The 15,362-nt window shown below is 43.5% G+C and overlaps 1 protein-coding gene across 6 annotated transcripts in view; it reads left to right on the forward strand.

The window, feature by feature from the left end:
* The window catches only part of MAST3 (microtubule associated serine/threonine kinase 3), a 254,908-nt gene that overhangs the window by 199,798 nt on the left and 39,748 nt on the right, over positions 1 to 15,362 (forward strand). For all 6 annotated transcript variants that reach the window (XM_033954928.1, XM_033954927.1, XM_033954930.1 and 3 more), the window contains 2 exons: positions 491 to 592; positions 9,654 to 9,776. In XM_033954928.1, coding sequence (XP_033810819.1) covers positions 491 to 592; positions 9,654 to 9,776 — 225 coding nt within the window. The remainder of the gene's footprint in view (positions 1 to 490; positions 593 to 9,653; positions 9,777 to 15,362) is intronic.

Here is a 15,362-nt window from a genome sequence, read left to right on the forward strand (position 1 = left end):
GGCTAAGGGGTGCTTTTATTAAGGTGCGCATTTAGCGTGTGCTAAATCAGTTAGTGTACCTTAATAAATGGACCCCTAAGTATCTTAATTAAAAATTTGGCCCGCAACTTAGCCTGTGGTTTAGAATTCGGTCCCTTATGTGATTGAGTTTGACACACCTATTGTAGGATATTTTTGGGAGTGGTGGAGAGGAAGGTCCATACAGGTTTGGGAAAGGTGAGCTTTGGGGGCATCCCAAATTTATCTAGATTGATTTTTTTCCCAAGGATATGAATATCTGCAAATTAATCTGGATTAATTGGGGATTATAAAAACCGGATCTAAAAATGAGTCCATAAGACAGGATTTGGGAAACTCCCGAGGCCTAGACAGCCCTTTGAGAGAGTCTTGAATCATTAGTCATCCTTCTGCACGAGCACCTTCAGGCTTTCAGGTGTCTGCTGCGTGTATTTATGGATTTTTTTTTTGTCTTGTTTTTTTTGCATTTCAGATGAAATAATTTGGCCAGGAGGGGATGAAGCTCTCCCAGTGGATTCCCAGGATGTGATCATGAGATTGCTGAGGCAGAACCCGCTGGAACGGCTGGGTACTGGTATGACACTTCTACTTCAACCTATAGAAAAAAAAACAAGAGAACGTGTGTGTGTCCAGCCTTAACTCTTTCTGGTCATACTGTATATACTCAAATATACGAGAAAACCGATCTGACTATAAGTGATCCGGGAGAACCAGTCTACAAAAACTTGAGTTGATACACTGCTTCTTTTCTAGGCTAAGCAGCATAAAATCCATTTTATTTTTTTGGGGGGGGTCTTCCCAGATAATTGTGACCCGGACTGGCCACTGCTGGAAACAGAATACTGGGTTTGATAGACCTTTTAATCTGTCCCAGTATGACAACTCTTTATTTTCTTAAATAAGAGAGTAGGCAACAAGATATGATGTCCCATTCCATGTGTACTAAGAGCATGAAGAACAGACCTGAATTCTATAATTACAAACACTTCCTCTTTGTCCTTCTACTCACAAGCAAGCTCCTTTTTATTTTAAACCATTCTGGCATTTACACAGACATGGAATTAGAAAAGAGATATTCCCCTCCCTCAGCCAGCATTGTGCTTATCCCAGGACAAGCAGGCAGCATATTCTTGACTGATGGGTGACGGCACCGACGGAGCCCCGGTACGGACAATTTTAGAGTGATTGCACTCTAAGAACTTTAGAAAGTTCTAGCTAGGCCGCACCGCGCGTGCGCGAGTGCCTTCCCGCCCGACAGAGGCGCGCGGTCCCCAGTTTTCTTAATTCCGCGGAGCTAAGAAGACGCGTGTTTCCAACGGCTGTTGGAAGTTTTTTTCTAAACTGTTCACTTGCCTTCCCGCTCGCGCGTATTTTTCTCTTCATTTTACCCGGCTCTGTTGACACCGAATCCTCCAGTGTCGGTACCCAATGAGCCTTCGGTGCCGACCGTCGATCAACCCCTTTTATTGACATCGACTTTGTCGGCACCGCACAAATCCATGTCCATGCCTATTCTATCAGCGGAACCGAAACGACGTTCTGCTCCGGACACTTCTGAACCGGTACCGTTCTCTGAACCCCGTACCGTTCTACACTCCCCTGGTACCGTCTCCAACCGTTCGGGGAAATCGGTACGCAAGACTAAACATGTTGGCACCTCGACTCCACTTTCTCAGGGCCGTCTCCAATCGGTACGGGACCCTGACTTGTGGGATGACTCGGATGATCACCTCGGTACCGAGGAAGATTATTCATCTGAAGAGGAGGATCTATCGGTGCAAGACCCTGCTACTAAGCCAGAGCACTCCTCATTTACCAAATTTTTAAGGGAAATGTCAGACACCCTTTCAATTCCTTTGGAGTCTGATTCTAAAAAGTCCAAGGCATTCTTAGATGCCTTGGACTTTGATCATCCTCCTAAGGAGTTCTTAAAGTTGCCCCTCCATGATATCTTGAGGGAAACTTTCTATAAGAACTTGGAAACTCCCTTAACCATCCCGGGAGCCCCAAGAAAATTGGAATCTCTTTATAAAGTCATTCCAATCCCAGGATTCGACAAGCAACAACTTCCCCACGAATCCTTGTTGGTGGAATCAACCCTGAAGAAGTCTGTAGGTGCCAGTGTTTACGCCTCTGTCCCTCCTGGCAGAGAGGGAAAGGCCATGGATAAATTTGGAAAGCGCCTTTACCAAAACGCCATGCTGGCCAACCGTTCAGGTAATTACGCATTCCACTTCTCGTTTTACCTGAAGCATCTCATTCAACAGGTGACCTCTTTTCAGAAGTACATTCCGGACCGTAAGCTTCCTGCTTTTCAGCAATGTACTTCTAGTCTTTTGCAACTCAGGAAGTTTATGGTCCGTTCCATTTATGATACTTTTGAACTGACGTCACGGGCCACTGCTATTTCTGTAGCAATGAGACGGTTGGCATGGCTACGGGTCTCAGAACTGGATGTAAACCATCAGGACCGACTGGCCAATGCGCCTTGCCTGGGGGATGAGCTGTTTGGGGAGTCCATGGATACCGCCACACAAAAGCTCTCCGCGCATGAGACTAGGTGGGACACCTTGTTGAAAAACAAGAAGAAACCTCCTCCTCCTCGTCCATTCAGGCAACAACCTTCTTATCAAAGAAGGTTTTCTGCTCGCCCGGCTCAGACTCATCCTCCTCAACCTCGCAGGCAGCGTCAACAGCAGCAACAGGCTCGTCAACAACAACAGCCTGCTGTAAAACCGGCTGTTCAACCTAAGTCTACACAGCCCTTTTGACTCTCTTCTCGAGAACATTGCCAGTCTTCCTCCCTCATGCCTTCTACCTCAGCCCATAGGAGGTCGACTACAGGTTTTTCTGTCTCGATGGGAAGCAATTACCTCCGACCAGTGGGTACTTGCTATCATCGCTCACGGATATGCCCTGAACTTTCAGACTCCTCCACCGTTAAGTCTACCAAAAGAGTCTGCTTCCAACAAGGCTCAGTCCCTCCTTCTCGGTCAGGAGGTTCAATCCCTCCTCCTTCTCAATGCCATCGAACCAGTTCCTCTAGACCAGCAAGGCCTGGGATTTTATTCCCGGTACTTTCTTGTACCCAAAAAAACCGGAGATCTCAGACCAATATTAGATCTCAGAGATCTCAACAAATGTCTGGTCAAGGAGAAGTTCAAGATGTTATCTCTTGCCACCCTATACCCTCTTCTCTCTCAGGAAGACTGGCTATGTTCCCTCGATCTCAAGGAGGCGTATACTCACATTCCAATTCATCTGATGTCCAGACAATACCTTCGCTTTCTTGTCAACCAACATCATTACCAATACAAGGTGCTACCCTTCGGCTTAGCCTCCTCTCCCAGGGTATTCACCAAATGTCTGATTGTGGTCGCAGCTTATCTCCGCTCCCACAATTTTCAAGTCTTCCCTTATCTGGACGACTGGCTCATCAAGGCTCCTTCCCCTCAGTCCGTTCACATAGCCACCAATCAGACCATTTCCTTCCTTCGACTGTTGGGGTTCGAGATCAATCTACCCAAGTCACACCTCATTCCAACTCAGTGACTTCAATTCATTGGAGCCATTCTGGATACTGTTCAGATGAGGGCGTTTCTTCCTCCAAACCGCCTTCACACCATCCTTCATCTCTGTCAGCAGGTGTTCCAGAAAACTTCCATCTCTGCAAATCAAATGATGGTACTTTTGGGGCACATGGCATCCACAGTGCATGTCACCCCCTTCGCACGTCTCCACCTGCGTACTCCTCAATGGACCCTAGCGACTCAGTGGTCACAAGCGACGGATCCTTGTTCACAACACATATCTGTGACCTCGTCTCTTCGACAGTCGCTTCTTTGGTGGTTGAACTCATAAAATCTATCCAGAGGTCTACTGTTCCATCTACCTCCTCATCAACTAGTCATCACCACGGATTCCTCCCCCTATGCATGGGGAGCTCACTTGAACGAGTTCCAAACTCAGGGGTTTTGGACCACCCAGGAAAAGAAGCACCACATCAATTTCCTGGAACTCAGAGCGATATTTTACGCCCTCAAAGCTTTTCAACATCTCCTCTTTCCTCAGGTTCTTCTCATTTGCACAGACAACCAAGTTGCAATGTATTACCTCAACAAACAAGGAGGGACGGGATCCCGTCCTTTATGTCAGGAAGCTCAAAGGATTTGGACATGGGCGACTGCTCGTCACCTATTCCTGAAAGCAGTCTACATCCAAGGGGAACAGAATTGCTTAGCAGACAATCTCAGCAGAATTCTTCAACCTCACGAATGGACTCTCGACCCCTCGACTCTCCAGTTCATTTTCTCTCAATGGGGCACTCCTCAGGTGGATCTTTTTGCAGCTCCCCACAACCATCAACTGCCCCTGTTTTGCTCCAGACTTTACTCTCCTCACCGTCTGGAACCCGATGCATTTCTTCTGGATTGGACCAATCTCTTCCTTTATGCATTCCCTCCTCTTCCGCTCATGCTGCGCACCTTATTCAAGCTCAAGAGGGAACAAGCCACCATGATCCTCATCGCTCCACGGTGGCCCAGACAGCATTGGTTTTCCCTTCTACTTCAACTCAGTTCCAGGGAACCCATACCTCTTCCTCTGTTTCCTTCACTGCTTACACAGAATCAGCAAACGCTTCTTCATCCCAACTTACAGTCTCTGCACCTGACAGCTTGGTATCTCTCGGGCTGACTTCACCTCATGCTCTCCTTTCTCAGCCTGTCCGTTCTATTATTGATGCCTCCAGGAAACCGTCTACACTTCAATGTTACCAGCAGAAGTGGTCTCGGTTTTCTTCCTGGTGCCTGTTACATCACCATAATCCCATATCTACAGCAGTGGGATTGGTGTTGGACTATCTTTTGTCCTTATCTGACTCTGGTCTTAAATCCTCTTCGATAAGGGTCCATCTTAGTGCCATTGCAGCTTTTCATGAGCCGATCCATGGAAAACCCCTCTCAGCTCATCCCTTAGTCTCAAGGTTCATGAAAGGCCTTTTCAATGTAAAACCACCTCTTAAGGCCCCTCCTGTTGTATGGGATCTTAATGTGGTTCTTTCTGCGTTAATGAAGCCTCCTTTCGAGCCTCTGGCCACAACGCATTTTAAATTTCTAACTTGGAAAGTGGTCTTTCTGATAGCTCTCACTTCTGCCAGGAGGGTCAGTGAGCTCCATGCACTGGTGGCTGATCCACCTTTCACTGTTTTTCACCATGATAAGGTTGTCCTTCGTACACATCCAAAATTCCTTCCTAAGGTTGTGTCTGAGTTTCACCTTAATCAATCCATCGTTCTTCCTGTTTTTTTCCCAAAGCCTCATTCTAATCCAGGTGAACAGGCTTTGCATACCTTGGATTGTAAACGTGCTCTGGCTTACTATCTTGATCGCACCAAACCTCACAGATCATCTCCTCAACTGTTTTTGTCCTTTGATCCTAACAAGTTGGGTCACCCTGTATCTAAACGCACTCTATCCAATTGGCTTGCTGCTTGCGTTTCTTTTTGTTATGCTCAGTCGGGCCTGACACTGGAGGGTTCTGTCACGGGCCACAAAATTAGAGCTATGGCAGCGTCTGTAGCTTTCCTCCGTTCCACTCCTATTGAGGAAATCTGCAAAGCTGCTACTTGGTCCTCAGTTCATACTTTCACATCTCACTATTGTCTGGATGCATTCTCCAGGCGGGATGGACACTTCGGCCAATCTGTTTTACAAAATTTATTCTCCTAATGGCCAACCTTCCCTCCATCCCTCTTTTTGTTAGCTTGGAGGTCACCCATCAGTCAAGAATATGCTGCCTGCTTGTCCTGGGATAAAGCACAGTTACTTACCGTAACAGGTGTTATCCAGGGACAGCAGGCAGATATTCTTGCGTCCCTCCCACCTCCCCGGGTTGGCTTCTTAGCTGGCTTATCCTAACTGGGGACCGCGCGCCTCTGTCGGGCGGGAAGGCACTCGCGCACGCGCGGTGCGGCCTAGCTAGAACTTTCTAAAGTTCTTAGAGTGCAATCACTCTAAAATTGTCCGTACCGGGGCTCCGTCGGTGCCGTCACCCATCAGTCAAGAATATCTGCCTGCTGTCCCTGGATAACACCTGTTACGGTAAGTAACTGTGCTTTACTGTTGGTACCAAAGAAACTTGCTGCTGAAAACCAGCATGCCTATCCTCCATACAGGACCCCCCCCTGTGATGAACACAGTCGCCGCTATCCTCCATGCACCTGACCGATGATGCGGCTGTCCTCCATTCAACTCCCGATGACCACCAGGGCTGTAATCATAGGACATTGCACACACACACAGCCCTCCAGTGATAAACCTTGAAGCCGCTATCCTCCGTGCATACAAACCCCTGCTACCGCCACCCACCTCCATGCACACCCCACTCGCCAACATCATATTTCCCATTAGTACTGGAGACCTGCTGCTGCCATCAATGCTGATCTGGTGCGGGGCCTTGAGCATCTGCGCTTGCTCAAGACCTGCCTGCTCCCACTTCTCTGAGAATCTCAGAGGGGGCGGGAGCTGGCAGGTTTTGAGCATGCACAGATGCTCAAAGCCCCGCACCAGATCAGAATACAGCATTGAGTGCAGTAGCAGGTTTCCAGCACTAATGGTAAGTGCGCTGTTGGGGACATGCATGGAGGAGGGTGGCGGCGGCGGGGGTTTGTGTGCACATAGGATAGCAGCTTTGCGGTTCATCGTGGGGGAGGGGGACATTGTCCTATTGAAGATTACAGCCCTGGTGGTCATTGTGAGTTGAATGGAGTACAGCCGCGCCATTGGTCAGGTGGTGGCTCAAATAAAAACAAAGACCCCCATTTTTGGGCCAATTTTTTGCCCCAAAATCTCTGCTTATATTCAAGTATATAGTTGTTGGTTTTTTTAAAAAAATGTTATCCTGATGCTTTAAAGGCTTTTATTTTTACACAGTTAGCTTTTGCATACTGTATGTGTCCCTCCCCCAACTTCAGCCTGTCTGCTTCTCTCATTTGTGTTTTCTCCTTTATTTCATGTTGCTGGGACTTCTGTGCTTTGGTATGCATTTCTTACAGTGCTCTTGCTTCTGGTGTGGAATGAGTTCTGCTGTTTTAACCTGATAAAGTTGTGTTGAAGTAAACAGATAGATCAGCATTTAGAGGTATCATGAAGTTCAGCCGCTCAAGAGAGGGGCAGGTAACGCAGAGCCGGCCATAATGAAAGAAGCAGGGGATTTGATGTAGTACAGAAACACAGTTGGTCCCTGGTAGGGTTAAGAGGATGATTTTGTGGTCAGCTGATAATGGTTTTTGTTTTCACTCCTGCTGCTTTTTTGCACATGTATAACTAAAGGTAGTGCTTTTAGTCACAATTTCTTATATTTAAATAGAAATAACATGATACTTCTATGTATTATTGAGTAGGGAGGGAGGGGAGGGGAGGGGAGGTTATTCTATTCAATAAGAATAATTTATATATTAGATTTCTTATATAATATTTAAAATATTACAGAATATTAATTTGTAATGAAATGTTATACTTAATGCATATATGAGAGTTAATCAAGTGTGTATCTTTAAGTTCATATGAGTTTAACTGCTACACTTGTTTTAACATGCAAAAATGAATAAAGAATTTAAAAAAAAAATAGAAATAACACAAGAAAGGAAAATAAGGTGATAGCTTTTTTATTGGATTAACTTTAATATATTTTTGACAATCTTTAGAAATAAATCCGTCTTCAGATTGGTTATGAAACAAAGATGACAATATCAAAATATTTTGCTTGATTCAATTTATTACCTTTAAAGTGGACTAACACAGCAAACACACTGCTTTATTTTTTTAAATGTCTGAGCTATCCCCCTTACCACTTGGCCCTAGTTTTATGCTTCAGTTATACATTCTTAGGATGTTCTATTTTTCCCTAGTATTATAACACCCATCAAAAGTTTCTACGATCCTCAGAAACGCCACTTTGTGTTCAATACAATTTCATTACACAAAGTTTTAAGTGTTAAATCGTCATAGGAGCCAGGGTTTTCTATTCAATATTATTAAATAGTTTTTTTAAATATATAATTTGTATTTTTTATCGTAAAATATAAGTGCTGTTCATAAGTTCATCAAATCTTATTCTTTATTATAGTAAATCTTAGCTGTTATTTAGCTTTTTCTCTGTGGTCTAGGTCGAGGAACTTTAATTCACCGACATGTTTTGCAAAATTGCTTTCTCAAGGTGAAGTCCCCCATAGACAAGACGCTATCCTCATAGACCACTCTCTCCTAGGATAGCGACTTGTTTATGAGGAGCTTCACCTTGAGAAAGCAATTTTGCAAAACATGTCGGTGAATTAAAGTTCCTCGACCTAGACCACAGAGAAAAAGCTAAGTAACAGCTAAGATTTACTATAATAAAGAATAAGATTTGATGAACTTATGAACAGCACTTATATTTTACGATAAAAAATACAAATTATATATTTAAAAAAAACTATTTATTTAATAATATTGAATAGAAAACCCTGGCTCCTATGACGATTTAACACTTAAAGCTTTGTGTAATGAAATTGTATTGAACACAAAGTGGCGTTTCTAAGGATCGTAGAAACTTTTGATGGGTGTTATAATATTAGGGATAATATAAGAGACTATCCCTATACTTTGATATTATATGGAATAACCCCTACTACCACCAATTATAACAGTGCTAGTTATATGATAGTTCTTTTTTTCCTGAGGACACATATAGAGACCCGAGACTGATGTGGCATGATCATTTATCCAAATGAATTAAACTTTTGACTTTATTGTTTTTTAATCTGTTTGCAGTTTGATTGTACTTCTTGTTACAATTGCAAGCCCCAAGGTTAGATATGACTAGAACTACTAAGGCTATACCAGTTAGTAAATACAACTGCAAACTCTTTTACCAAACTTCTGTTTGCATCAGTAACAGGTCTGAGGATCACACTGGAGGTGCCACTGCCACTCACACTCTAAGCTGCTTTAAATTCCTGTGTGGCAGTTCCACCTAGTGGACAAATCTATTAGTTTAGTTGTTAATTTTTCTAAGCAAAGAAACACAACCTGTTTTTATTTTCCTATTCATTCATAGGATGTTTTTGTGCTGTTACCTGTACACAGCTCTGTATACATGCAAAAGGCTGTTCTTTCTCGTTTGGCTTGGTTAAGTTGAAACAAACAGACAAGGCAAACTGCAGAAAACACATTTATTGTGGTAAACTTAGTTTTAAATCATAAGGCTGTGATCCCATGAGAGTCTGGGTTTTAAGATTTCAAAGAAACCTCCAAAACTGAGATTTTATGTGAGACTTGAATGAATAAATGGAGGAATGGCACAGGAGTATTCCAGGTGTATAGGGCAACATGATGGCAGAAACTGCAATTGGAGAAGGGCTCATGAGAGAGCAGCTTACCCAGCGAATGGCGGTTACAAGGAGGGGGGGTCATAGGGAGGAATAAAATTATGAGGAGCAACAAAAGGAATAAGCAGACCCATTGCCAAATAACAGGTAATCGAGAAGAGATAATTCTGTAGGAGAGAAGATCTTGAGGTTCATTCCATTGAAGTAAAGCCCCTGGTGCCCTTGTTACTCAATGACACACACATGTGCCTTTTCTTGCCCACTCTAGGAGGAGCTCAGGACGTGAAGCAGCATGTCTTTTTCTGTGGTCTGGATTGGAATGGGCTGCTAAGGCAGAAGGCAGAATTCGTCCCACAGCTGGAAGCAGAGGATGATACCAGCTACTTTGATAGTAAGAACTACTGTTGTTCTTGCCTTTCCCTGCTGCCCTATGTGTAGTGTTCTGTACTGGACTAATGGGGAGCAGAGGCACTGAACTTTCAGCATAGTAAATGCAACATTCCTTCAATTACTGAGAAACAATGGCTGCCTATGTAGGACAATTTTGCTCTGGTAGTTTAAGCTGTGTTTTTCCTTCAACACACCATTTCTCCTGCAGGTAAAATGTTACCCCACTTTGTGACAAAAAAATGAGTCCATTAACTCTCATTGACTGGGAGACAATTTTCAGTAGATTTTTTAAACAAGGGAAGATAGACATGCAGAGAAAAGCATCCCTTTCTTGCAGTCAGCAACTTTTTCAAAAGCAAACCTCATAGGGGCTTTCCATTAGCAAATGATCTTGCAATCCTGTGAATCCTCATAATACCTTGTGTCTAGAAGCTGCCTCCATTAAAATGCATAATAAAGGAATAGTACACAGACATACTCCTCAATATTTATACTCTAGAAGAAAGGCAGGAGAGAAGGTATATGATAGTGATATTTAAATATCTCTGTGTGATCAACAAGCCACTGTTATTCAGCCTGACAAGTCATATACTGGTTTGTCTAATACAACTAACTTAAAAGACAAGCTAGTGTTAAATGCATCTACCCTTGGAGGTGCATCTATTATATGTATGGACCTTCAAACAGCAATCGGGTATATACCACCAGCAACTGATGCACCTCCAAGGGTAAATATCTCTGTGGCATTAATGTACAGGACATGAGACTTTTTTGAATGAAAGAAGGAATGAGAGGTTATAGGATGAAGTTAAGAGGTGATAGGCTCGGGAGTAATCTAAGGAAGCTACACATTTTCTTTCCTCCTCCAAACTTACTACTTGTTCCTCTGATCCCATCCCACCCATGTACTTACAGTATCACTAAACTAAACTGCGCCATCTCTGCAAGCGTAGAGCTCGGCACAGTTTACAGAGTTAGAATGGAAAGGAACTCCAATGAAGGGTTATAGGATAGGAACTAAGAGGGTATGGAGGGGCCAGGGTACCAGAGAGGGGGGAGGTGTTACATTTTAGAAAAGAGCCAAGTTTTCAGGTGTTTGCGGAAAAGTTGGAGGGAGCTTGAATTTCTAAGCGGGGATGTAAGGTTGTTCCAGAGTTCTGTGGTTCTAAAGGGGAGGGATGTTCCTAGTTTTCCTGCACGGGATATACCTTTTGTAGAAGGGAATGATAGTTTTAATTTTGGGGAGGATCTGGTGGAATTAGGGTTTGAGGAATTCCAAAAGAGTGGGATAACGGGAGGAAGGATGCCATGTAGGATCTTGAAGGCTAAGCAGGCACATTTAAAGAGGATCCTGGAGGGTACAGGAAGCCAGTGAAGCTTGGACAGGAGTGGTGAGACATGGTCGAATTTGCTTTTTGCGAAAATAAGCTTAGCCGCGGCATTCTGAATCTGCTGAAGTCTATCACCATTTCTCCACGTCATCCTCCCTCAATCTTGCCATATCCTTAACCTATCACTCTCCACTGCAGCTGTGCCTGACTCCTCAAACATGCTTTAGTTATACCACTCCTCAAAGATCCCTCACTGACCCTACCTGCAATCTCTGGGTCATCTTTGATTCCAAGGGCTCCTTTTACAAAGGTGCGTTAGGGTCTTAATGTGCGGAATAGCGCTCGCTAGCCGATACCACCTCCTTTTAAGCAGGCGGTAATTTTTCGGCTAGTGCGCACTAATCTTGTACGTGCACTAAAACCGCTAGCGCACCTTAGTAAAAGGAGCCCCAGGTTTATTCTATATTTGATATGCCGACCATCAGTGAGTATCTGGTCCATTTACAATACTAAAATTAAGGTACAATTTTAAAAGAAAGGGGGATATTTCATAAATGTAACATAAGTGACTGACAAGACACAGACAAATTTGGTACGAGAGGTACTGGGGTTGGAGCAATGAGAAATACATAGAAATAACAATGAATTTTTAAAAGAAGGTAAGAGAGGGAAAGGAAAAACAAGGAAGGGGGTATTTCTTCTTAAAAGTGGTTCTCACTCATCTCTCTTTCACTTCACATATCCAACAGACTGCCAAAACCCCTTGTTTCTCTCTCTACAACATCCAACCTTTCCTTTTGAGCACACTGCTAAGACCCTCATCCACACTCTCATCACCTTTTGCCTAGACTACTGCAACTTGCTTCTCAAGTTTCAAGTTCAATAAGTTTTTGATTAATCGCTTAATCATATTTCTAAGCGATGAACATTATAAAAAATTACAATATTTAGGGAACAATACAATACTTGACAGGAATTAAGTCCATCAGGACTATTAACAGACTTGACAAACCCATAAACACAAGGAAGGGAAGGGAAATGAACTACAAGTTATTTAAGAGAAAGCAAGACAATCAAGGAAAATACATAAGGAAAGGGAAGCAGAGAATTTCCATAACATTATACAACATAAATAAAATCAGCCAGAGAACTAGCTAATTAGTTATCAAAGGCATCTTTAAAAAGAAAGGTTTTTAAATTACTCTTAAATTTCTCCAGATTGCACTCTTCCCTCACAGGTCTTCTGCTAAACCATCTCTCTCCCCTCTGTCGCACTCCTCTTATTCCACAAGTGTCGTTATGCTCGCATTATCCCTCTCCTCAAGTCACTTCATTGGCTCCCTGTCCATTTCTGCGTACATTTCAAACTCCTCTTATTGACCTACAAGTGTATTCACTCTGCAGCTTCTCAGTATTTCTCCTCTCTTGTCTCTCCCTATACTCCTCCCCGGGAACTTTGATCATCGGGTAAGTCTCTCTTATCTGTACCCTTCTCTTCTGCCAGCTCCCGACTCTGTCCCTTCTACTTTGCTGCACCGTATGCCTGGAACAAACTGCCCTGCTCAGAATGCCAGACTCCGTCTCTGGGGAGGGGTGGAGATGAGGCCAGGTGCCCTGCTGGAAAGGGCTCCCAAAATTGGCCGCTTGAAGCAGCTTGAATAAAATATCAGAATAACATAAAACATCCCAAATAAATCACAATAGTTACTATGGGGCTCATAATCGAAAGAGAAAAACGTCCAAAAACCAGCCTAAGTCAGCACTTGGACGAACATTTCTCAAAAACGTTCAAGTGCTGATAATAAAACCGGGTTTTGGACATATTTTTAAATGACCTAGGCCTTCATAGTGCCGCTCAACATCCAAAGCTAAACAGGGCGTTTCGGGAGGCGTGTCGAGGACAGGAGTTGGGCAGGATGTGGGCCGGCTTACACTTAGTCGTACAGCATGTATAACCGAAAGTTTAACAACAGAACCTAGACGGAACTTGGACGTTGTGACTTAGACCATGTAAAACATGGTCTAAGTCACAAACACCCACCTAAAATCACTGATAAGCACTGAAAACACATAACACAGACCCCCACACACTACCCCAGTGATCAACAACCTCCCCCACACCCCCATAAAAATTTTAATCACAACTTTAAATTTCAGCCTCCAGACCATCATCACCTGGCCGCTTGGCATAGGAAAGCCTAGTCATCCAGCCCAGAGGCAGCTGAAGTCGTCTTGGGGGTGGGTTAGGGACCCATAGAGAGGAGGACCCATGCCCATAAGCCCCTGTAATCACTGTATTGATACTTAAACATATGTACTCCCCTATACACCTCCAAAACCCTTTTTTACTGGCATATAAGTGGCTCCTGCAGCCTTAAGGGCTATTGGGGTGGTAGATAAGTGGGTCTAGGGGATTCTGGAGGTTTGGGGGGCTCACCGGCACCTATAAGGGAGCTGTAGTGAGGAGAAGCCATGGCACCCTTTTTGTGAAGTTCACAGCAGTGCCCTGTAAGGTACCCCACTATTTAGGTGGCATGTCTGGGTGTGCAGTCCATCACTTTGCAGACCCCTCCCACATCCAACAGGGCTTGTTCTAGGCGTTTTGGACTTGGACGGAAATGTAGTATAAAGATGGACAATTTAGTGGCTTGGACGATCAGATCGGCAGGATGTATAATTAGACAATTTTCGAAAGTAAAAAAATATTGGACATATCTTTCGAAAATGTGTCTTAGGTATTTTTAACTTTGGACGACTTGCGAGATGGACGTAAACGGACTTAGACATCCCTTTTGATTATGCCCCTCTATATGTTCAACAAAATACATTCAGTTTTAAAAACAGGGGGGGGTCTTCTGATTATGATGGGGGTGGCCATGCAAATGATAACCAGAAACTTGAAAAACTAGATAGATTAAATTTTTTTTGGTGGGAAACACTTTGTATTACAAGTATGAAAGAATAAATGCAGAACAATTGGGAAATAATAAAAGATTTAGAGAAATATGGGGTCTATTAGAGGCATTTGCTAAACAAAAGACTGACTAATTGATTAATCCCCTAATTCCTAGATGATTTTTACACACATCCAGAGAGGGAGAGGGGGGAAGGTACTTTGTTTTAATATGTGTTTGACTATAAGTGCTGTTTTATGTTTCATCTGAATGTATATTGTTTGCACTTTGTATCAGTTCTGAAAATTAATAAAGATTTTAAAAAAAACAAGGGTGGGGGGGCAAATGACATGGGAAGTCTTTTTTGAGGAGTATAACAATTATATTCAGTGAACAATCTGGGAAAGGGATTGGGACTTGTATACTGCCTTTTTTTTGTAGTTATACAGCCACACTCAAAGCGGTTTACATACTGGTACTTAAGCATTTTCCCTATCTGTCCCGATGGGTTCACAATCTATCTAATGTACCTGAGGCAGTGGAGGATTAAGTGATTTTCCCAAGATCACAGGGAGCAGTGCAGGGTTTGAACCCTCTACTTCAGGGTGCTGAAGCTGTAGCTCTAATCACTGTACCATACTCTTGCATCTTGAGATCCATAAACCATTATTAAGGCAGACTTTGTGAAAGCCACTGCTTGTCCCTAGTAGTAAGTAACATGGAGCCTGTCTAGTTTTGGGGATCCTTCTAGGTACTTGTGACTAGAGAGTTGCGCGGGGACAGAAATCCCACCCGTCCCCGCCAAAGTCCCACCCGTCCCCACCCGTCCCCGTGAGGAATCCCACCCGTCCCCGTGAGGAATCCCTCCGTCCCCACCCGTCCCCGCGAGGAATCCTCTCCGTCCCCGCCCGTCCATATAAACTTCAGAAATAGTTATTTCATTTAATTATGCTACTGAATTAAAGGCTCTGGTAGAAACCCATTTACAAATAAACAAAAAGACTTTATTAATTTGAAAATATTAATTGGGAAGAATACATACTTTGCAAATGGGTTTCTACCAGAGCCTCTAATGTTTATAAATTTTTATCAACACAACTAATATACTACTTTATCCTGAAGCAAAATAAAAAAAAAGAAATATAATTCTTTTCCTACCTTTGTTGCCTGGTTTCTGCTTTCCTCATGTTCTCATTCAATTCCTTCCATCCACTGTCTCTCTTCCTTCTGCATCTTCCATTTGCTCTGTTACTGTGCCTCTCCCTTTCTTCCCCCTTCCAAATTGGTCTGGCACCCATCTTCTTCTCTCCGCTCCCCCCATAGTCTGGCATCTGTCTTCTTCCCTGCCAGCGTCTTCTCCCT

This window comes from Geotrypetes seraphini, chromosome 8, assembly GCF_902459505.1.
Source record: "Geotrypetes seraphini chromosome 8, aGeoSer1.1, whole genome shotgun sequence".
Classification (NCBI taxonomy): Eukaryota; Metazoa; Chordata; class Amphibia; order Gymnophiona; family Dermophiidae; genus Geotrypetes; species Geotrypetes seraphini.